The sequence below is a fragment of the Nasonia vitripennis genome, chromosome 2 (genome assembly GCF_009193385.2).
Source record: "Nasonia vitripennis strain AsymCx chromosome 2, Nvit_psr_1.1, whole genome shotgun sequence".
In the NCBI taxonomy this organism is placed as follows: domain Eukaryota; kingdom Metazoa; phylum Arthropoda; class Insecta; order Hymenoptera; family Pteromalidae; genus Nasonia; species Nasonia vitripennis.
The window spans coordinates 1,790,425-1,814,312 of NC_045758.1; the positions used below are offsets into that span (position 1 = coordinate 1,790,425).

Consider the following 23,888-nt stretch of genomic DNA (forward strand, 5'->3'; position numbering starts at 1 on the left):
TAAATAATCGGCGAAACATTATGTACCTTAAATTTGTTTTATTTATACGAAAGAAAAATTACACGCGATATTAACTTTACTTATTAAATTACAGGCTTATATTTATTTTTTAAAAATTTACAAAAGTTCACGCTGTTTCTTCAGCAGAAGCTTCTTCCATTTCTTCCTTTTTGACTCCAACTTGGTTAAAAAGTCTATCCTTAATAATTTGTGCCATTAGCCCATGAATTACTTCAATTGTGGTTTTGCTACTGTCCCTAGTAGCTTTTACAAGTTTATCTACAGTGCATCGATCATGTAGCTCTACTCCACCAAGAACATATCCTCGACCTAATGCTTGCTCAGATTGTTCCAATTTATCAGATAAGTCGAATATTTGTCCAGTTGTGTAGTCAGTGTTAGTTAACAAACTAGAAGAACTCAGAGTATTGACCCAGTATTTATTCCATAAAGAATCAAGTAACCTTCGATCCAGTGATGATTTAAAGTATGTCACTTCAAGGGAATAGTATTGCTTACAATGAACTCCAAAATCTTCAATTTTATTTAAAGGAATAGTTTGATACTCAGATGGTTCTTCATTTGCTGGTTTGTAGCCCTGTTATGTACAAATTTTAGCATTTAGAACAACAAAGTTGTATATTATATTATGATATTTAGATTTTATTACTTACCTTTGGGTACGTTCTAAATGCTCCCAAGCAAACTTTTCCTGCTGATATTGTCCTAACTGGATCAATGACAATAGCAACAAATGGTTCTTGGAAATTCTGGTTCAACATTTGAGTAGAAACATCAATGCCAGAAAGCCAGCATCCATAACCAGGATGACTGTGATACCAACCAATAGCATTCTCCTGCCTTCCAACCTAAATGGATTGAATGCAATTCATAAAAAATTTTTACCTACAGTGTAGAAGTGTTAACAAAAGTATAGATATTCACCTGCTTGGCAGCATCGATATACGCTGTCATGTATTCATAAGCTTGAGCTTGTGCATTTACACGTGTTTCAGTTCCTTCCACGGGTAAAGCAAAAGAATCCATGACAAGCATAGTATTTGCAGTTACTTTTCCAAGAAGCAAACCCATCACTTCAAGTGTTCCACCAGAACGTGCATGCATAACCATTTTCAGTAAAGCTAAAGCCGAAATTTTTATATCTTTGAAGAAGTGTGGACTAAAACAATAAAAGAGAGAGAAAGACAAAAATAATATATCTGATAATATAAATAGACAATATTTTTTATTTTTACTGGTTATTGATACATACTCTTTCTCCCATGGTTTTGCAGCAAGGATGTCCTGTTGCTCTTTCCTGTCATATCTGTATATCTCATCGATTGTGCTAATTGTCTCGACATTGTTTTCCATTTCCCATGTTTTCTGAGCAATGTTGCTTTGAGAATCTGAAAGATAACCTGCCATTTCGAGTTCGATTTCTTTCATTACCTGAATATTCTGCAAAATACAAGAGTACATTAGTTTTGCTCAGTAAATAAGAAGAGAAAGAATAATACCACTAGAAACTTATACTACAGAATTTATTAATGTAAAAGTGATTGCACAGCAAAAAAGTAAATTACACAAATGTTGAAAACATTTCTTTACCTCCTCTGCCATTTGTTTTTGCTGTAAATTCGCAATCGACAAGATAACCTAAAATACACGATCAAACCAAACAATGGGGATGGCTAGTGGCGCTGTCTGATGTATATGCGCTGCGCTGCGTGTACCTACCCAGAAAACATCGCAAGGCAAAATGCAAGCAATTTGAAGGCAACATGACGTCGCGCACGCCGCGCACGAGCGGGCAAACTACCCCGGCTTTTTGACGTCAAGTTGCGGTCAAATTGCCGAGCGCGCGGATCGCGGCGCTGTACGCCGCGCAAAATGCCGGCGTGCACGCCGTCATATTGCAGGCATATTGCGGTCATTTTGACAGCGCGGATGCGCATTCGGCGAGCGTTCCTAACCTACAAATCTACAAATAAAGGCGCGCAAATTCAAAAATCTACAAATTTATTTATTTTTTAATTTTATTATAACATTAAAACATTTTTTTTAAATACAACAAGTATAAAATTATTTGCCAATGGACATCAGGTTATTGAAGTAGTAAACAGCAAACCTGTAAAACAAATAATGAATAAATATAATATTAAAATTGTTATTATAATATATAATTAATATATTCAATAAACATTTACCTGATGTATAGATTAACTAGTACGAAAGTGGGCTGCGGATGGATTGCAAAAGGAAATCCTGAAATAAATCAAAGAAATTATATTAATTTTTTTTTTTGGGGGGTGGTTGGAAAGGGCCCCGACCGCGCCCTTCCCTGTGAGGCTCATCCCTTGAACCCTTAAAAGGCACCGAAGCTCTCCAACCTTCTGATGAACCTCCGTCCGTGCGATGATTATGTTAATACACCTAAAAAATATAAAGTTTATTCAGTTTATGATTATAAGAAAGGCTAACAATATAAGAAAAGAATTTATAAAGTAAAAGACAAAGTTATTGCATGATTCAATAATTCAAAAAACAATAAAAAATAATAGCATCATTTAATTTCTTATTATTAATTTTAATTTAAATCGAAAAAGAATTGAAAAAGCATGTCAATGTATGCATTCTGAAAGGTTCTTGACTAGTGAAATTAATTTTCTTTTTTAGATTGAGGTCTCTAAAATTTTACAGTTATTATAAAACCTATTACAAAACTATCTACCGTAGCAGATTTTATTTAACTTAACCCTGTGACACTGTTTACCTGAACAGCCAGACGCGCAAACTGGTAATGCGCCTCTGGCTTCACAGGTAAACAGCCACACAGAGTAGAGGTAAATGAAATCTGCTGTGGCAGATACTTTGGCAATACTTTTTATAATAACTGTACAATTTTACTGACCTCTATCTAAAAAAGAAAATTAATTTTACTGGTCATGAACCTTTCAGAATGCATACATTGAAAAGGCTTTTTTAATTCTTTTTTAGTTAGAGGTCTCTAAAATTGTACAGTTATTATAAAAAGTATTGCAAAACTATCTACCGTAGCAGATTTTATTTAACTTAACCCTGTGACACAGTTTACCTGAACAGCCAGACGCGCAAACTGGTATGCGCCTCTGGCTTCACAGGTAAACAGCCACACAGAGTAGAGGTAAATGAAATCTGCTGTGGCAGATACTTTGGCAATACTTTTTATAATAACTGTACAATTTTACTGACCTCTATCTAAAAAAGAAAATTAATTTTACTGGTCATGAACCTTTCAGAATGCATACATTGAAAGGCTTTTTTAATTCTTTTTTAGTTAGAGGTCTCTAAAATTGTACAGTTATTATAAAAAGTATTGCAAAACTATCTACCGTAGCAGATTTTATTTAACTTAACCCTGTGACACAGTTTACCTGAACAGCCAGACGCGCAAACTGGTATGCGCCTCTGGCTTCACAGGTAAACAGCCACACAGAGTAGAGGTAAATGAAATCTGCTGTGGCAGATACTTTGGCAATACTTTTTATAATAACTGCACAATTTTACTGACCTCTATCTAAAAAAGAAAATTAATTTTACTGGTCATGAACCTTTCAGAATGCATACATTGAAAGGATTTTTTAATTCTTTTTTAGTTAGAGGTCTCTAAAATTGTACAGTTATTATAAAAAGTATTGCAAAACTATCTACCGTAGCAGATTTTATTTAACTTAACCCTGTGACACTGTTTACCTGAACAGCCAGACACGCAAACTGGTAATGCGCCTCTGGCTGTTCAGGTAAACAGTGTCACAGGGTGAAGTTAAATAAAATCTGCTACGGTAGCTGGTTTTGCAATACTTTTTATAACAACTGTACAATTTTACTGACCTCTATCCAAAAAAGAATTGAAAAATCTTGTCAGTGTATGAATTCTAAAAGGTTCTTGACTAGTGAAATTAATTTTCTTTTTTAGATTGAGGTCTCTAAACTTTTACAGTTATTATAAAACCTATTACAAAACTATCTACCGTAGCAGATTTCATTTAACTCTACTCTGTGTCATACTTTACCTGTAAAGACACACCCGCAAACTGGTATGCGCGTCTGGCTATATATTACAAAGCTATTTGTCTCAGCAAACTTGACTTAACAAATTTTGTTCAACACATACCTGCTAGATAGCAATCCAGTTGAGAGTCCTCCAAGATGATGTTATTGGAAAGTGCGATGGATGGTCAGCTTCTTAAATCTGCTCTCCGTTTGTGAACCTGCAACTACAAATATATTGTAAACAAAAACTGTAAATTTATACGATGGGAATCTATGGCAAATAAAAAGGAAATGTTAAGAGTCGTCCAGTTGATGTTGCTGGAGACTGATGAACTGTCAGCTTTTCACTCGCAATCACCCGCATAAGGCTGGGCTTTCCTGTACAGCTGCCTGGACAGGCCTTCTATGCTGTTGCTACCCTCGATGATAACTTCTGCTTTTCCAGTGACTACATGAAGGTGATCCAACGTAGTTTAATTGATTTCCCTCTAGAAAACACGATACCCAAAGAGGAAGTTTTCACATGATTGCAGGAATGTAAGCCAACATTTTCTTGAAGACCAAGATATTTGTCTGCTGCACCATACATTTTATTTTTTCCAAAAAGCTGCTTCCTATGGTCAGCCTCTTCCCACCGCATGTTCATGGCTCTGTTGGCCGATGTTCAATTACTGCTACAACTTTGTACTGACCCTGCTAAATAAACAAATTACTTGAAGTAAACAATTTTATAGAATAATTCAAATGCAATGTCCTAACAATCAATCTCTGTTTTAATTTTGATTAAATATGACTGAGATTGATTGTGAGGTTAGGTCAAAGTATACATACTCATGGTTATGTTTTTGAAGACTCCGAACTGCACAAAACTCATGAGAACTACTGCACTAGAGTTAATAACTGCACTACACACATAGTTTTCGTTTTATAACTCTTGTAAATATGTTTATTTAAACTTCTACTGCTGCTCCAATTTGTACTACTGCGCGGTGCTAGAGTAAACGTAGACTGCTGCAGAAGACACATCTCCAAATATGATGGCGTCTGCTTTGCATCCTTGCTCCGAAACGGGATATTGTATTAAAAAAATTACTTAATTTCTGAACAACAAAATGCATTGCAACATCATCGCTGTTTTTGATAAGTTGCATTGCAAACAAACAGCGCAGTGTACTGAAAAATTGCAGGCAAATTGTCACTTCAACATGTCCCGCAATTTGTCGGCACGCGTGCTGACAATTTGCCTGCTTACAGTGCGCCTGACAAAAGCTGACCGCAAAATGACGGCAATATGACGGCAAACGCGCCGAGCAACGGTTGCGCTGATATTGCTCAGCATGCGATGTTTTCTGGGTATATATATATATAAATATAAATATATATGGCCTGTTATATATATATGTCGTTCCTTGCGGCTTTTCGCTACTTATATGTCATATCGCAATAATCTGCAGTTTGCAATATAATAGAATTTGAAATTCGACACAATAATTGAACTTTAATTACTCATTGAAATTAGATAATTTTACGTCGTTATGTCTTAAAAATAAAAGAGCAAAGTAATACCTATAATTTTTTTTTACTGTTTTCTCCTTTTAACTATTTGAATGACTAATTTTTATTCAATTCAATTCTATTCTTCTTTTTTTAACAAAGATCATAATTATTAAAATAACAAAAATAGAAAAAGAAGTTGGAAAAAGTTAGTAGAAAATAATAACACTTTATTATATAAATAAATTAAAGCTTTTTATTTATCTATAAATAACAAGTATTTACATTTAATAATTTAATACAAAATAATATGTTTAGTCTGATCTCCAGTGCGCAGATAGGAACTCAAATCACACAAAAATTTTACAAACTAATTCGTCTTTTTAAAAAATAAATCATCAGTCTCATTGGAATGTAAAAATTAAATTACTACAATCTACTTTGTGACTTATATTACATTTTCTCTTTAATCAACTTCTTCAACAGTTGGTCCTGAGTTTCCACCAGCCTCTTGTCTATACTGGTTTCCACAATCTTGGGGTCCAGATGCACCTCCGGTGTGGATCTTGGTCATGATAGGTCCGCATTGTCTTTGGAGCTCCTCCAGTTTGTCTTTGTACTCATCTTTCTCGGCCAAGGTGTTGTTGTCGAGCCAGCGGATGGTCTCGTCGCACAAGCTCAGCACGCTATCCTTGTCGGATTGCGTGAGTTTGTCGCCGCTGTCCTGGACTGCTTGTTTAACCGAGAACACGTAGCTCTCGATCTGGTTGCGGGCAGAGACCTTCTCGCGCTGCTCCTCGTCCTGAGAGCGGTATCGCTCGGCGTCTGCCAGCATCTTGTCGATCTCCTCCCGCGACAGGCGTCCCTTGTCGTTGGTAATGCGGATGTTATTGCTGCGACCGCTGGCAGTGTCTTTGGCAGTGACGTGCAGGATACCATTGGCATCCATGTCGAAGGTGACATCGATCTTTGGCACGCCACGGGGCGCCGGTGCGATACCGCTGAGTTCGAAGCGACCAAGATGGTTGTTGTCCTTAGTCAGGGCTCGCTCACCCTCGTACACTTGGATGGTAACAGCCGGTTGGTTGTCCGAGTACGTAGTGAAGGTCTGCGACTGTTTGCATGGAATTCGGGCGTTGCGCTCGATGATGTTGGTCATGACTCCTCCGGCGGTCTCGATGCCGAGGGACAGAGGTGCAACGTCTACCAGCAGAACGTCTTGGAGGGTTGAGTTCTTGCCACCCTCGCCAGTCAGAATAGCTGCTTGCACTGCTGCGCCGTAGGCGACTGCCTCGTCGGGATTGATGGACAAGTTCAACTGCTTGCCACAGAAGAAGTTCTGCAGCATGGACTGGATTTTCGGGATGCGAGTTGAACCTCCTACGAGGACGACGTCGTGGATCGATCGCTTATCCAACTTGGCGTCAGCCAAGGCCTTCTCCACTGGTTCGAGAGTGGAGCGGAACAGGTCAGCGCAGAGCTCCTCGAAGCGTGCCCTGGAGACTTTGGTGTAGAAGTCAACCCCATCGAAGAGTGCGTCGATTTCGATGGAAGCCTCCGTGCTGGACGACAGGGTACGCTTGGCACGTTCTGCCGCTGTTCTCAGACGTCGGAGGGCCCTCGGATTAGATTTGATGTTCTTCTTGTATTTCCTCTCGAATTCTTTGCAGAGGTGGTCAACAAGTCTCGAGTCGAAATCTTCGCCTCCGAGGTGAGTGTCTCCCGCCGTGGCTTTCACCTCGAAGAGAGACCCTTCGTCGATGGTCAGGATGGACACGTCGAAGGTACCTCCGCCAAGATCGAAGATAAGAACGTTTTTCTCGCCTTTGAGATTTTTGTCGAGACCGTAGGCGAGCGCCGCGGCTGTCGGCTCGTTGATGATCCTGAGAACGTTGAGACCGGCGATCGCTCCAGCATCTTTGGTGGCCTGACGCTGCGAGTCGTTAAAGTACGCGGGCACTGTGACAACCGCGTCTTTCACCTTCTGCCCCAAAAACGCTTCGGCTGTTTCCTTCATTTTTGTCAGGACCATCGAGCTGATCTCCTCCGGATTGAACCTCTTCTTCTCGCCGCGGAACTCGACCTCGATCTTGGGCTTACCGCCTTCGTTGACGACTTTGAAGGGCCAGTGTTTGATGTCGTTTTGGATCTTCTCGTCGTCGAACCTGCAACAGAGAAAAGAATTGTACATTTAGTATATTGCAATACTTACACAATTTTTTTTGAGTAGTTTGAAAATAAAAAAAAATATCGGAGTCGAGACATTTAAACACAGGTAAACAAAAGACAGCTGATCAAAGCGAGGTTATGTCAACTAGAGAATTTTTCTGCTAACTCGCGAAGAAAATTGAAACTGCCAAAACCGATTAGAAAATGAAAAAGTACCTTCTGCCGATAAGCCTCTTGGCGTCGAAGACTGTGTTAGCGGGGTTCAATGCCACCTGGTTTTTGGCGGCATCGCCGATGAGGCGCTCCGTGTCCGTGAAGGCAACGTAGCTGGGTGTCGTCCTGTTGCCCTGGTCGTTGGCGATGATTTCCACTTTTCCTTGTTGCCATACTCCAACGCAGGAGTAAGTAGTTCCCAAGTCAATACCAATTGCAGGCATTTTGTTTGTGTTTTGGTTATTTCTCTGACTATTCACTTCGAAGTTATTCGCTTGATTGTTTTTCATGTACTGGCGCTCTCCGCGGCGCGCTGCGCTTATATACCCGAGACCGACTGCCCAGTCGATACTGGAACCTTCTCGAGCGCGCGTTCCAGAAATGACCTAGCTTCCATGGATTTCTATTGTATTAAACGAAGTTTTAATGATTATAAATGATTGTATAATGTTGGATTACTTTTTCTTAATATTTTAACTGTTGTTATAAATGGTTTGAATCGCTCAATATTTTGCAATAATGCTAAACAGAAATACTCTCTTATTCGAATAAAAACGACCGCAGCGCTACTGCGCGTCAACATTTTTGTGGCAAAGCCGAGAAGCTTCAGGAGCGACGCAAAAGCTATAAAGCTATACGCAGTTTAGCACTCAAATCTTAAAGTATACGTATATAACTACGTTTGCTTTTTGATAGAAGATATATTTATTTATTTGCGTAAAAAATTGTATCCAGTATCTCTGAAATAATATACAATATATTACATGTATTTATTGCGATAATCCATCGTTTTATCTTATTGCGTATATTTTTGAAACGAACTGGAGATATATGTAAATCATGTCAAAACATGAAAAACAAATTTTTTTACTTGCAACTCTGTTCTCTGGTTCAACCTTTAGTTTATTTTTCAACAAAATCCATAAATAAATGGCGAATTCTAGATAACTGGGTCAAGGAAACAGGGTAGCGCAAGGGGTAAAGTTTGCGCAAAACTATGTCACAAAGGGTCGGTCAATATGGATTCGAGTAAATTCGAGAAAATGCATGGTATTTTTAAATTCTTTACGGGTGATGAATTTCATTCAATAATATGAGTCAACTCGTGTGTAAATTGTAAAAATATTATCACTATTTTATTACGATGATTAAACATTAAAAACATCTTTAAATACATACAAAGATACAATATACATATACCTGTAAACGCATCATAACTAAATCATATTTTACTTAACGAATTTCTAATTTGATGTGTATTAGTTAGGACTGTAATATATTACTCATAATAAAATCAAGCATCATTAATTAACGTTTTCCTAATAAAGTCCTCGTAGCGATTTCAAGCTCATTGGCAAGTCTACAAACGTTTGCTATCCCAAGAATATTTTTGTACAATCTCTGGCATAAATAAGAAGCACTTTGGTTACGACTCGTTTTACATAACGCCGCGTGAGTTTACACTTATAAATAAATATTGCTTTCAATAACAATAAATAATGCGTATGTCGCGTACAACAAAATATAATACCCTCAACAATAATATAAAAATATACATATTTTTTTAGAAGAAAATTTTTGAAATCGTCCAGTTATTCGATTTTCATAATAATTTTGTTCGAAAAAAAAAAACAATTTACAATATTGATCTGTATTAAAAATTTTCGCGACTTCTGAAATAACAGAACCTAACGGCGAGAGTTCAGGGCGATATAATAAGCGCACGCGAGGATAAGCGCGAAGTTCCCGAGAGTTGTTGAGCTGGAAGAGACAGATGGCAAGGTTCCGTCTTCGCGCTTGCCGGCCTTTATGCTGCAAACGTCGCCGCATTGCTCGTCCTCGCAAATATCGCAGAGCGTCGTCATCTTTGGTTCGTAAAATACTCGCGCTCGCCTCGCTGAATAAAAAGAAAAGAAACGATAAATTGATCACTTTATCGTGAAAAAGACTGTCTCACATTTATATTGAAATAACTTACATGAATCGTAGTAATCGTAAATTGATACAGGAACTGGCTTCTGCTTGGCTACTTTGTGCGTCCTATAAGCGGAAACGGTTGGACAGTATGACTTATCGTGGACCATCTGAAAGACAAATAATGTCATATTTTTGTAATATGAGCTTCTATTGCATAAGTTCTAGTCATTTAAAAGCGCACGAACCTTGTCAAAGTACAAAACGACCATCGTGTCGCCGTTTTTAGTTTCTACTCTCTTGACATTCTGCGACAACTCTAAACTTGGCAAAGCATCTTGATCAACGGTAAAACCTGATGGAAAGCTGACTTCCATAACAGCCATGTTGCTCTCATTAGCTTCTTTTGTTGGGATAAATCTAATCAAAAGAAAAAAGTTAATTAACTCACTTCAAAAATAGTTTAAATAAATACGTTGCAAAATGTATCTAATCAGCTTACCCAGAACAGATCGAAAGTTGCAGGTGGTCATTGGTAGAAATCTTGTCGACCTGAGGATCTAAAGTGAAAAGTGGAAATGCTCCGGTTACATTGAGATTATAGCGAGACGCGACTTGCACAAGAGCGAAGCCAGTTCCGGTTGCAGTAATGTTGATCGCGCGTGTTCTACTGAGAAGCTGCAGAAAAAATTCAAATTATAATTGTTTGAAATTACACTGGCGACTCAATGACGCTTGAAGGAAATCTCACCCACCAAGTGTTTTTGCACAATCATGAAGTTTCTAGAGTTAATGTTAATTTCCTTGGATTCTCCGACGTCAGTCGTTATCCTCACTTGTACGTCATACACATTCGTTCTTAATTTTTCGCCCAATTTCGCCAGAGCATACAATCCAACAACAGTATCCTGAATCAACACCAAGAACAATTTTAATAAAAATGGAATTTTGAAAAATTTCGTTAAAAACAAAATAACAAACCTGCGTAGAGGCAAATCCGCCCTCAGCGTTCCTCTGCTTAACAAGCCACTTCATGATAGCCGCAGCATCAGACAATTGATTCCTTCTGAGATATGCCAACAGCGCGTAGGAAGTCATCTCGACGTCGACCGTCCTCGAGAGCGAGAACCAGGGATTCTTCTTGTCATCCTCGGGTATCGGCTTGCTCCACCACTTCTGCTCGTCCTTGGTCGTGGCTTTGGAATCCAGTAGTCTGAAAGCCTCGTCCTCGTAGGCATTCCGCGCTAAGCTCAGAACGTACGTGCAGATGCTCAGAGCGTAGTTATCGTCGATGCCCTGCATGTTACGCACCACGTAGTCCACTCCCTTGTAAATCACGTTACGGTACCGACCCTCGATGTTCTGCAAGGAGTATCATTATTTTTTGGTGATGAGAATTTCGAAAAACCGTTACAGTGATAGTGAGGAATCGATTTTCAATGCTGCTCAAAGTAAACTATTTTCTTAATAACCGGTTTGTAGATATCTACATCACCCATCAATTTTTCTCCAAGTAAAGGTATGATAGCCACGAAAACATTTCCTAATTGCCCCGAGTTAATTGTATACTGCCTTAACGATACATCGTTTAAAGCGAGCCGCGCAGAGCCGAATGCACTTATAAAAAAACAATTAAGTATAACCGATACGGCTTATGGCGTGTACCTCGACTTCTAGAAACGCGCTGAGTACGTAAGCCGTTAGAGCGAGACCCTTGGCCGCTCCGCCTTGCATATCACGATGACTGACGGTTCCAACTTCCGGAAAACTTCCGTTAGGCGCTTGTTTTTCGGCAAGCCATTTCAGTGCGTCCGCAATAATTTTTTCCTCCACCGTGATGTACTTCTCGGCTTGCTTGAAAGATTTTGCGACGAACGCTGTGAGCCTGGTTTGCAAAAAAATTTAAGTGGGTTAATGAATGATTCGATGCAATTAGCAGCGAAAAAGTAGCAAGTTTAGTCTCGACTAACCATGTGCTACCACTTGGATCGGTTTTTCCAAAAGCACTGAAGGATCCATCTGTATGCCTGTACGTCAATTCTTGTTGGTATCCAGTCTCGAGATAACGGATAGATTTACTCTCTATTGCTGGGGATAATTGATTTGTGTTCTGTAAATGGACAAATGGTTGATAACAAAACGTTCATCATAATTTATAAAATTACAGTTTATGTGCGTACCTTTAAGTAATCTAAAATCACAATATTTGGCACAAAGTTAAGCATGTTTTGTTCACCGCATCCGAATGGCATTTTTATCAGTTTCGAGAGGTTGGGTATGCTTGGTCCCAAGATGTCACCTATAAAAAATGTCGCAATTGAATAGTTGCAACGATGCAAAAATTAAAAAAAAATGTATGACCTTTTCTTACCTACGGCCGACACCTCGACATATTCCGAATCCGAAACAAAGTGTTTCGGGATATCCACGGTAACGTTTGTCTTCATTGAATCTGTATCCCTCAGATCAACGAAAACTACTTTATTCCTGTACTGAGTCTCTCCTTCAGCCTGTTGAAATCCATTTAGGAAATTAAAAGCTGCTCTTATATGTCTCGGTATATTAAATAAAAGACTTATTTTTTACCTTGACAAGAAGAGGATATTCAACGCTATCACCGGCCATTACGCTTGTTGCTTTAGCCTTAATCGTAATATGATTCAATTTCGTGGGAACAATCATGAAGGCAACACTTTCTGCTGAGTTGGCTTTAACGAATATTTTTTTCGTTCTGTACAGCTCCAAACCTGCAATTCGTAACGTTTTGAAAAATAAATTTTTTCAGTGTTAATCATTAGTCCGCTTTACTTCACCGAGACGATACGTACGTTTGGTGTTGTCGTGAACTTCGTTAGATACTTCCGCGAACTCAAAGTCTCCATTATTTTCCAACACGACTTCGACGTTCAAGTCTTTGCTCATGTAGTTGAAGACAACGATTGGAATCGCGACGATTTCTCCTCGGATCACGGAATAAGGCAGATTCATTGACAGGAAGAAAGGCTTGAATACTCTCAGCTGGATAACGAAAAAGTTAGATTAATGGTTTCTCCGATTAAAATTGGTAGAAAAAAACATAGTTTCTGCGCTGCCTACCTTTCTGGGAGCTTCGATCAGACCCAGTCCAAAAGCAGGATCGACTGAAAAACCAGTCAGAACCCAAGACGTAATGGTATCCGGTACCGTTCTTCGGATCACAGTTTTTCCCTCGTACCTATTTAAATTGACGAATCATTATTGACATCGATGCGTAGAATCGAACCGATATACACCAATAAAGATGAACGTAAAAGAAGAATGTAGGAGAAAATTTGAGAAAGATACAATTTACATTATCTGTAATTTTTAAATAAGAATTTAAAGTGCTACTTATAATTACAAATAAAAAAGAAGTGTTATCTTAACCATTGCAATTATTTGAAAAAATTGTTTCATAATTAATGAGAATTGCTTTAATCGTTTGTAATGAGAAACAATTTTTTAGCTTATCTAAGAAAGTCTTAATATATTTACAAAAAATTATACTCATGTATAGATCAATGAAATAATCATGGAGCATGAACCCAATGATGTGTACACAAGCACTGATCTCGTGTGCGTGAAAATGTAACAAATATACACATATATATTAACAAAAAATAATAAAATTATCTCTAAAATCCACGAATGCATACCCGTAACAATCAATTCCAAAAATCAAAATTTGTCCCTTTTTCGCGGGCATTTACACAGCAAGAAATAACAATCAGCAATAAAATATAAATAATACAAGATTAATCAAAGAAGAAGAGATAATGCGTAAATACCCTGAAGACATGTTTGAAAAAAGCCAAGTGTCTGAGATGTCATGCATAAGGAAAACACGGGGCCTCCAGGGGAGGAGCGGCACGTAAGAGAAGGCGTAGCGACCTGCCCAAGCAGGCCTCGTTGCAAATCTGTGCTTCACGGGCGGACCGATGTCCGGCCTGAGTGTCGAGATCGAGATCCCCTGAGCCGGATTCTTTAACCTATCGCCTTCCTCCTCCGGATATGCTGCAACGACCAACTCCAATCCTTACCGACCTTGTCTCTCTCGATATACACTGTGTACGATTTCGCTATACTCGTCTATTTTTTAATCTTTTAATTTTCGAAAATAGCGGCACGTACACGTTCTCTCGATAATGTACAGCTTAATCTTGTACTATATGCACAAATGACTCGACAGGATTGCCAAAGAAGGATTATGATTTATGAAGGCTTCCGTGTATCTACTTTGTCAGCCCTTGTGCTCGTAATGCTGTTGGAGTTATATACGTAAATGAGCAGCCTCAAGGTTGATTTATGGTTTAAAAACGCGCCTACTTGCACGCGGTGCAATGTGATAACTTATTTTTAACAAGCTTCTATCCTTTTTTGGCCATTTCAATGTAACAATACAATCTTTTGAACATTATTATTAGTACTTTTAAATACCACACAATCATCCGTTGTATTAACCAGTGAAATCAATATTTACAATAGCTGTTGGAATTAATCATTAATCGTTAATTAAGAGTTAACATACTACCAGCACCATCCTTTCGTTAAAAAATCTACTGGTGCTACCGCAACCAGAAGCCCGACAGCGTGCGTACATAAGCTCGGATGGAAAACCCATGAAATTTCATGATGAAAGATGACAAGAGCATAGAAGACGAGAGAATGAGTAAGGGGAAATTTAGATTTACCGCATGTCGACCGTCTCCCAGATCCAAGTTTCGGGGAAATTCTTGCGAACTTTCAGGGCTTCGGGGGAGTATGTGGCCGCACTCTCACTTACGGCGGCGGAAAACATCACTGAATCCAGACTATTTCGGTAGTATACTATGCAATATACAAGCCTTATTAATGAATGATCGAAGCCGTGACTGATGATTTACTTTGTTTTGCTAATTCTTGAAACTCGATTTTTTCATAAACATTACAACGGAGTCGAAAACTAAGGCTCTTGTATATTTTTTGAAGTATTATGTAAAGTGTTATTTTTGTCAGTCGTATTTTAATATTTATCTTAAATTATGTGATCAATGAAGGTATCCTTCACCTTAATCTGCAGAAATTCGCAGTCGTACGTTTATCTTTAAGTGATAATTCTTGTTACAATCTAGAATCTAATTGCAGTATACTCGAATCAGAAATGATGGTTGCTTGATGAATTTAGCATGAATAAGTAATATGTGATTTGCTGCATTAGTAGTCTAATATATGTTTGAATGCATTAAATTGATAGCAAGCGTTTTCGTATACGTACTCAGTTGAGGATTCTTGTGGACGTAGCCGTTGGTCAGGACGACGGTACCAGTTTTCTATCGTGAATATTACATTTTATACGACAATTACGTATGCATTGTTTTCGTATACAAAGTTGTCAATACTTACGCGGAAAACTTCATCAGCATTCGCTGAGCCAGGTCTGATCCATGAATGCTCGTAATCTTCTTGGTCGTAGAAAGCCGCGTCATTCACGTCGTACGACATCAGCTCTTTGCGCACTTGATCGTAGGTGATGTCGTTGCCGGATTTCAGCAGAAGGGACCTCTGATCGACACCTAGAAGACCGACGTACGAGTTCGGCTTGGCGGTTATCGTCAAGTCGATGTTGTCTCCAGGTCCGACTTCATCCGATACCGGCTTAATGTCAACCTTTGGATGCAAAACAAAGGCTGTTCGCAAAATGCACCGTCACTCTGATTGCATAAAAATAAATAAAAATCTACATACAAAGTTTTGCAAGGTTCCCTCCAGTTCCACGTCCAAGGAGTCTGCGACCAATTCGCTGTCTTCCCTTACGTAGTAGACTACCACGTGAGCGATCGGAGCCATGACGTACGTAGCCAGAAATTTAAACGTCGCAGTGTAACGATCGGAGATTTGTATCGAGGCGGCGTTGAGCACATCGCCACGTCCAAGAATTTGGTAACTGAGATACTTCAGTGGGTGTGTTGAATTCACTTCGATTTCGACGTACTCGTTAACCTTGGGCTTGTCCGTACGAAGCATCGCTTGGATGTACGACTCGCTTCGAGACGTGGCCGGGTTGGTCGATGGGAACCATTCGTGAAGGTTCAGGTATTGCGCCTACGTTACATCGATTTTGTCAAAGCTAGCCTTTTTTTAGACAAAAATAAATAAAAAACCAAGACGAATTACCTCTATCCTGAGAGGTCGGAAAATCTTGTCCGGCATTGACAGCGGCGGGTAAAAGTCCAGTTCGACCATGCCATTCTTGTCCAGCATCCTAGTAATGTTGTGCAAATCTTCGGAGTTGTAGGTGTAACCGTAGGATATATGCACAGGGTTCGTGTTATCGACCACAGGCGAGCCATCGTGATAAGTCACTTTCAACTGAAAAATGTGCGCGAGATGACAACGTTACACAATTAGAATAATCATCATCGCGAGCCGTAATCTCGCAACTAATAGTGATGGGGCGCGCAGACAATTTAGTTAACTGCGCAAGACTAAAAACGTGAAATTTAATTCCAAGGGAAAGAATATACTGAATAGGGACTCACAAAGGCGGTGTACTTGAGTCCGGGCTTATAATACTCGGCGGTTCTCAGTAGCTCCATCGTGTACTTGTGCTTATGAAGGGTTATTTGCATGGAGTTATTCTGTCTTCTTCCCGTGACGGCTTCCTCCACGGCGACCTCGATCACTACCGGCCGCTTGTAGTCGTCATCCTTTACCCTGTTTGTGAAGAAAAAATGTAAAACACACCGGAAAAACGCTCTTACAGCAAGTAATAGGCCTTCGAGAGCTATTAAAATTATCTAATCTCGACGCATCAATTATAAGAAGCGCTTTTTCCTCGTCGATTACGTTATTTATACACGTACTTGAGATCGTTGGCGATGTCGAAGTCCACGGTGGTTTTGCCGTCGATGTTTACGGTCTTCCTTATGGGCGGCGAGTAGATCGGCTGCAGTACTCCCGAGTAAATGTCGGGGAAAGCGGTGATCGTGGCTTCGCCCTTTACCGGCTTTCCGTAAGTGTATCTGCGGGCAAATTCATCGTTCCATGATGAAATTTAATATGCGCGACTGCGCTTTCACTTTTTCTTTTCGATGAAAAAAAAAAAAAAAAAAAAAAAAGAATCAGTGACGCAAGCGTAATGCAAATGAGCTTGTATTACTTGGCGTGCACGAGCACGGTGATCTTTCCTTCCTTGAAGGTCGCGTGCGGGGGCGAGTCGATGGTCACCTCGAACTTGGGCAGAACGTATTCGGCCACTTGGATAGCCTTCTTGAAGGTCTGGCCGCCGATCTCGGCGACGATCTCCCAGTCGCCCAAAACCGGTGACTGGGACAGCTCCAGCTCGCCGTTGAATATGCCCTGATGCAACCGCGGCCGCTCCCATTGTTTTATTCTGTTGCCTTGGCCGTCCTGTGTGTGAATGTTTCATCGGAGATGAGAAATACCGATCGCGTTAGTTTCCATACTATTGTGAAGATTGTATATTATATACGCTTCTACGTTACAGGTGTAAGCTTTTTTACGGAATCCAAGCCTATACTGCAGGGATTTCAACACACCTCTGTAGGATATGCATAAAGGCGGTGTTGCGCAACTCTGCGCGTATCTCTTCACGTGAATTATTTAAGGAAAAAAATAAAATTACGCCGCGAGAAAAAAATTAACACGCGGGAGCACAAAAGGGACAGCACAATGGCACCTACCGTAATGTAGATCTCGAGCTGCCGGTTGGCAGTGGGTCTGAGCCTGGAGTCGAGGACGATGCAACGGAACTGTATCTTGCTGCCGGGCTTGTAGACAGACCTGTCCGTTTGGACGAAGACCGAGTAGCTCTTGTGCGCGTAGTCGAGCTCCGTCGAGTTGACGAACTCGTAGCCGGAGATACCTCGAGCCAGAAGCCGGTACCTGCCCGGTCCCGTATCGCCGATCTGAAATCGTCACGTATATTGAGAACAGCCGAGGTTTACCATAACCACAAGGAGTATACCTATATGTATACGCAGCGCGTTCATCCTCTTAAATAACAAAAAAAAATCCCAAGTAATTGCGCGCGCGCACGCACACGTGTCCGCGGCAGAAATAACCGTTCTTTTATATGAAATTACGTAATGGGCCATTATCTCTTGGTTTCGAACGTGCATACATGCAGGAGGGGGGGCAAGAATGACTTTGTCGCGCGAAGAGTCAGCGCACAGAGGGATAACGGTGCCGTAACGGCGATGCGACTTTTATGCGCTGCCGCCGATCGATTTGCGCTGCTCTGCAGCAGCCGATCGACTGAAGCATTTATGTTATTATTATTATTATTATTATGGTGACCGGCTGTTACGAGACCGGAGTCCGGCGAGCAGCTGTTTTTGCGCGATGGATTTATCGTAGCAAATCGCTGGGCGCAGGTGTTGGGAGTAATTTCTCTTTTTGCGCAGGAAAATGCGCTGATCTTCTGTGGTTATTTAACTCGCGAAACTACGCGTACACACGCGAAGATGGTATCGTCGAATAATACCGGACAATTTTTGTTTGCATAACGATGGTGAAAATTGTCGATCAAAATGTTTGTTTTTTTTTTTAACATCAGAGAAACAAGTTTTGATTCGAAGCGAGACGGCAAAACAATGGGGATCGTTATTGTTACTATTACGATTTCAGCTGGTTCGCTAACTGGGTCAGGAAGCGTGCACTTAATCCGCGCCATTCAGAAGCATCGTAACGTGAAATTCCGCCGAAGGCTGTAAAAAAGTCCTTCACAATACGTCGCGAGAGTACCTATACACACACACACACACAAACACACAGCTTTCCCGTCGCTAAAAGCAGAGCGAGATTTCTTAATTACAATGACGAAAATTAGAATGATTTTCGCTCCTGCTCGCATACATGCACGTGCATTGAAGCGCGACTGCAGCGCCGGGATGTAGGTCGAAGCTAGAGAGAGAATAGAAAAGGATCTCGCGCGGTGCAGTGCAGCTTTTCTCTTCGGCCTTTCTCGCATATAGCTGACCTTCCGGCTTTTTCTTCGTCGCCTCAACGCATAGATATGTGTGTCGTTGTCGCGCGTATTGTTACATGCAAAAAAAAAAAAAAAAAAATTACTCACCTCGAGAGACAAGACTCTGGTGGCGTAGGGCTCGACGATGATGTTCTCGGACACGGCGAACGACTCCCCGCTGTCCAGCTGGCCGGACAGCTCGACGAAGGTGGTGGTGGGCTCGGACACGCCGACGATGCTCACAGCTACATGGTACTCGGAATTCGGTCGGACGACTCTCGGCGCGACGATCGAGTAGTACCTTCTGCAATTAGCGCAATCGAGCGCGTAAACAATGCTTATGGGTATAACTAAACGGGCCGATCACTTATAGTCGGAACAGCACTACAATTACAGTATTGTCCACTTACGATTGTCCGCTAGTCAGGCCGCAGAAGAGCAGCAGCAGGGGCCAAGGTGACCAGTCCATCTTTGCGACGGAATTTTGCCTGGCGATGTGCGTCTGGAAGAGGAACGTTAACGCGAATGTTTATTATTGGACACTCGCGTAATACGTGTAGTTAGACGTGCTCGTTATCGCGTGACTTTTTTCCTTCGAAAGTAACGGTCGTAACCTTTGGTTTGAGATTGTCCGGTATCTCCGCGATTATTATTAGATAGAAAAACCAAAGTGACTTTTATTATTGAGGAAACTACGCTCTCTGGGTAATCCCGGCGATTCGCGTTTCTATTCCTCTCGGTTATCCTCTACTTCGCTGTCGTCATTACACGAATAGTGCAATTTTTTCAACGCTATTTTCCTGCGCGCAGCGAATTAAGTTGCTTAAATAACCACTTATATACACTACGCGCAATTCTCGGTATGTACGTATAACAGCCGCACGTTATAATACCACTTTCAAAACGTCGCAGTAGCACAGCACAAAATCAGGTAAAAATCCTCGTTAACCGCGCGACGAAACGACACGCCGCACTGAAAGTATTCACAAAAGCCTCGAATACACAGAGCGCGAGTCTGTAAAGCACGTTGCGCAAATGCGCGTCGCTCGGAATGACCAAAGCGATCGACTGAATCGCGATCTCGATTCCACCTCGTCGCGCTCACGCACACACTCGCACCTGCATTATGTATGTGCGATGTGGAGCCGGAGAGAGAGAGAGAGAGAGAGAGAGAGAGATATGTGCGTGGGCATCATCTTATATACGCGCGGCCTCGGGGCGCCAGAAGAAAACAACCGCACAGGACTGTCTGTATGGGCGGGAGAAAGCGAGCTACGAAAATGTTTTTTGCCGCGAGTGTGTTTGATCTGGTTCGAAAGTTTGCGGATCGGATGATTCGTATGTGTAGGGTTTGATTGAGAGTAATGTGTTTATGGAAAATCGATTTTAGAACAGCGTCGGATGATCGACAGAACAATTAGGACCCACTTTCTAATTTATTGCGCCGAGAGCGTGTTTACACAAAGTTAACAACCATCGGCGATTGTTCCTTCCTCTTGCGTAAATTTCAATCGCTCGTGTTAAACATCGTTGTCTTTTTTTCCTCGTCCCCCGCTCCAATTTTTTTTTTTCTCCAACGAGTCGACTTTCCCGAACCGCGCGAAAATATCTCGCCGATCTCATGTCCGCGCGCAGAAATTCGCTGGAAATCCAAATCCCGGAAAAGAAACACAAACGACATCCGCGCAGCGCTGAAGCATGTAGCCGCTCGCTCGCGAGAGCAATGCCAATTCGCTCCGCTACTTTACTACAGTCCGTGAGCTCTACTCTCCGTGTGTACAGTCCCCGGAGAGAGAGAGAGAGAGAGAGAAACGTGCTTTTCCTTTTATGGTATACCGTTAAAAAAAAAATAGGACGATATTGTGTCTGTCGCCCCAACATAGCGAAATCTTGCTATTATGCTATAATAGATATTTTTAAGCGCTTTCACGCGAACTCATTGAAATTCGCGCGTCGAGTCGTTCGTAGAATTCGACGCTCGCCTTATAGAGCTCATTCACGCGCGTGCATTACTCATATAGCCGCGCGTTTTCTGTCGCGAGCTATTGGGAAAAGCCGCGCGTTCCGAAAACAGCCGAGTCCTCAGTCATGTCCGGCTGTTTTCCCCGGTCCGTGTGCATGAATATTGATTAGCGTTGTATTTTCCGACGCTGACTTCATTGGCAAAAAACACCGCAAAGGATATAAGCCACTATATCTCACACGGCGATAAAATCCTTGTTCAAACAAGGCGCGCGAGGCTAAAAGCGTCCGGTCCCATTTCTCCAAAATAACAACCGGCCGTAAAAGCCGTCGTATACAAGTTATAGTCTACCGCGAGCGTGAAACGTGTCCGTCAAAAAGAACAACAATAACATATCACGAGTGTAACGGTGTACCTGATGTGTGCCTCCTCTCTCTCCCCTCCGCATTTCAAAGCACACTTTACGAGCGCGTTTACGTCCTCCACTCGTCGGCGTAAGTGAATCTTTAAATTCGCGAGATACTTACATTTTAGCGAGCGAATAAAGGAGAAAAATAAGGACCTCAGAGCAGCGCGCGTTTATAATCGTCGATGAACTCACCTGCCGGCAGCGGAGCGACGCCTTATTACTACTCCGAAATGGGCCAAGCCTTGCGCGGAGAGACTCGCTCGCGACGATCGGCTGCAGCGAGAGTAGGCTGTCGGCGTAGGCCGAGAACACACATGCACACTACTGGGGAATACCGGCCAAGGCGCGAGCGCGCGAGTTTAAGGTCACGCAGAGGCTGAATAAGAGCGATTCGACAAAACACGCACTATGAGTCCGGGATCGGCGCAACTCCGTGCGCGACTGCTGCGTGGGCTCAGGAGACTCTCCAGCTCCTCGTTCGCGCTGCGGTGCTCTCTCTCTTTTCCTTCCACTCTGCGACGTGCTGATGCAGGAGAGGAAGGGGACGACGCCGCGCGAGAGAAGAGCGGGCCCCGGACACGCGAGCCACCTGACTGCAGGGCAAAGTGGATAGAAATGCGGCCTCTGTCTGTTACGAAGCATGGAACGAGAGGGACTATTCGCCGCTCTCAATGAAATTGCGCGTTTGCGAAATTATTGCCTCGCGATCTTCGTTGGGGGGGAAAGTGTGGGAATGGAGGAGGATGTACGATGAACGATCGCTAATGCAGAAACACCGTAAGCGCTGACCAGGATTTTAAAGTAATCCAGGCGTTAGCTGCATATAATGCGCATACCGGTCGCGTCGAAGAATTATTAATCCGAAAAAATCCGAAAACGAGATCGGGGGTAAAAAAGGACCAGAAAGCACAATAAACACGTATACGTATACTTCTCCCGCGAGAGACGGCTTATGTGTACCGTTACGCGACTCTGATGCGTTGATCTAGATACCGCGCGCGGCTGCAGTGCGCTGTGTGTATATACGTTTTTCTTCGTCTTTTCTTTCTCACACACACGCGCGCGAGCGGTTGAGCTTGGGAGATTCGCTGATTGTGGGCCTTATGCTCTTTTTTTCTCATGAAGGGACCGCGAGGGCATTTAATTTATGGATTGTGTCTGAGCTACTCGCTGCTCGTTCTGCTGGAGGAGTTCCTGTCATTACATAGCGCTGGGATATTACACGCGATTATGAGAGTGAATTTTGATGATATGGAATCTTAGGTTTTTACCGTTTTGTAAAAAAAAAAAAAAAATTTCGCGAGAGATGAGTTAAAGTAAATTGTTGGCCCCAAAGAGCTGCTCAATTAGTCTGAGCAAACACCGATGATGGAAAGAGTTATAGTGTGAAGAATAATGTATGAGAAAGTATGGAAATTATGGGAATCGGATATAACTTTCTATGAAAACTTCCTACGGGAAAATTCAAATATACCCATTAAGTTATGCCTTCGAATAAAATCCACTACATCTAAATTGACGTGATATTTTGTTATTCGTCCAGCAGTATTAATAAGGTAGCTATAATTTTATCGACGTGCTTAATTATATTTGTACGTCATAAGTGAAAACAGATCGTTAATTAGAATTATCGTGATCGTTAATTAGAACAGTCTCAGCTAAAAATAAACACGCTGTATAGGTACTTATGATAATATGCCTATCTTCCGCATACACACAATTGTATTTTAAAGTACTCTTAAAAGGCCGCACATGAGTTTCTCATGTATTTATTATACCTACGTATCTTTTAGCAAAATCATCACCGAAAACAACGTAAAAGTCTATCTAAAGAATCTTGGAAAATACGTAAACGCAGACAAAAAACGTATCAAAGCGCATGTCTGACTCAGAGTTTATTTTGGTCGAAAGATGATTCTACCCAGTTCCCGATGCATCGATTTTAGTACCCCAATAAGGATTTCAAGATTTGCAAATTCTAAAGACAAAGGACATCTTTTCCTTGGAATTGGGTACAGTTCGCGTGATGCGCAGTTTGCTTTAATCAAAGATTATTTGCAAACGAAAATAAACGTATTACTTCTCGAACTTACCCGAACTGTATCCAACGCCGGTAATATTGATCGTCCTATTTTGCGACCGTTGTCCCATCATCCTTGACTCGTCCCTTCGTAAAAGCTATAGAATCCAGTTTATTTGCAGCTGCTTATTCGTACTACAAAAGACTTTTTCTAAAAATACACATTTTTGTGGTTAGGGATACGCACACGCTTCCGCAGGTTTGTTTACTGCAGTTTCGGCAGTCGTTGTTTCCGGAATATTTTCGAATGTGCCATGGAAAGGTCGGCAACGATCCACGACGTTCGAGATTTCCACGGTATAACGTGGAGTACTGCAGCCCACAATAATTATACAAGATTCATTGTTTTATGCGTCACGAATGAACGACATACGAATCTCTAAAATGAGTAAACAAAAAACAAATGTCGTTCAAATGCTTTATTATGCTTTGTATATACGTGCAGAAGTTTCTCGACTATGCCACAGAGGTCAGGACTGCGCAGCGCTCGTATTCGTATCGTATACGAACGAGCTAGACAAAAATATACTTATATTTTTTCCGTAAAACTGAAAAAAGATGAGATAATGATGACTCAAACGACGGCTTAAAAGTCAAAGATGATCAAGTTGCCAATTTAAAATAA

General features: G+C 41.3%; 3 protein-coding genes across 12 annotated transcripts; all 3 read right to left on the bottom strand.

Moving 5' to 3' along the window:
* Window positions 1–23: 23 nt before the first annotated feature.
* Window positions 24–5,343, bottom strand: LOC100114070 (COP9 signalosome complex subunit 5). Of its 4 annotated transcripts, none has more exons than XM_031923459.1 (10): window positions 4,867–5,343; window positions 4,623–4,728; window positions 4,157–4,523; window positions 2,394–2,436; window positions 2,211–2,268; window positions 1,540–2,131; window positions 1,274–1,461; window positions 946–1,180; window positions 675–869; window positions 24–598 (listed from the first exon to the last, which is right to left on the bottom strand). In XM_031923459.1, the coding sequence occupies exons 6-10, from the start codon at window positions 1,621–1,623 to the stop codon at window positions 128–130; spliced, it is 1,173 nt and encodes a 390-aa protein (XP_031779319.1). In that variant the 5' UTR covers window positions 1,624–2,131; window positions 2,211–2,268; window positions 2,394–2,436; window positions 4,157–4,523; window positions 4,623–4,728; window positions 4,867–5,343; the 3' UTR covers window positions 24–127. The 4 variants fall into 4 exon arrangements, with proteins under 4 accessions (XP_031779319.1, XP_031779318.1, XP_031779320.1 ...); XM_031923458.1 differs by having other exon boundaries at window positions 4,623–4,731; window positions 4,867–5,342; XM_031923460.2 differs by having other exon boundaries at window positions 1,612–2,131; window positions 2,211–2,436; window positions 4,623–4,731; window positions 4,867–5,339.
* Window positions 5,344–5,767: 424 nt separating this feature from the next.
* On the bottom strand, window positions 5,768–8,855 carry LOC100113492 (heat shock protein 68-like). Its single transcript, XM_031923707.2, has 2 exons — window positions 7,915–8,855; window positions 5,768–7,694 (listed from the first exon to the last, which is right to left on the bottom strand). Exons 1-2 carry the CDS (start codon window positions 8,199–8,201, stop codon window positions 5,996–5,998), a joined length of 1,986 nt encoding a protein of 661 aa, XP_031779567.1. The 5' UTR covers window positions 8,202–8,855; the 3' UTR covers window positions 5,768–5,995.
* Window positions 8,856–9,021: 166 nt separating this feature from the next.
* LOC100114862 (CD109 antigen) lies at window positions 9,022–23,662 on the bottom strand. Of its 7 annotated transcripts, none has more exons than XM_031923701.1 (25): window positions 19,931–19,951; window positions 19,222–19,313; window positions 18,920–19,115; window positions 17,526–17,750; window positions 16,982–17,232; window positions 16,686–16,844; window positions 16,362–16,536; window positions 15,997–16,191; window positions 15,568–15,924; window positions 15,226–15,489; window positions 15,098–15,152; window positions 13,632–13,857; window positions 12,922–13,039; window positions 12,654–12,843; window positions 12,412–12,572; window positions 12,197–12,335; window positions 12,006–12,124; window positions 11,796–11,935; window positions 11,491–11,710; window positions 10,807–11,187; window positions 10,581–10,733; window positions 10,328–10,503; window positions 10,074–10,245; window positions 9,890–9,995; window positions 9,022–9,808 (listed from the first exon to the last, which is right to left on the bottom strand). In XM_031923701.1, exons 1-25 carry the CDS (start codon window positions 19,934–19,936, stop codon window positions 9,600–9,602), a joined length of 4,485 nt encoding a protein of 1,494 aa, XP_031779561.1. In that variant the 5' UTR covers window positions 19,937–19,951; the 3' UTR covers window positions 9,022–9,599. The 7 variants fall into 7 exon arrangements, with proteins under 7 accessions (XP_031779561.1, XP_032453350.1, XP_031779564.1 ...); XM_032597459.1 differs by lacking the exons at window positions 13,632–13,857; window positions 19,931–19,951 and adding exons at window positions 14,535–14,670; window positions 21,376–21,629 and having other exon boundaries at window positions 9,029–9,808; XM_031923704.2 differs by lacking the exon at window positions 13,632–13,857 and adding an exon at window positions 14,535–14,670 and having other exon boundaries at window positions 9,029–9,808.
* Window positions 23,663–23,888: the final 226 nt, after the last annotated feature.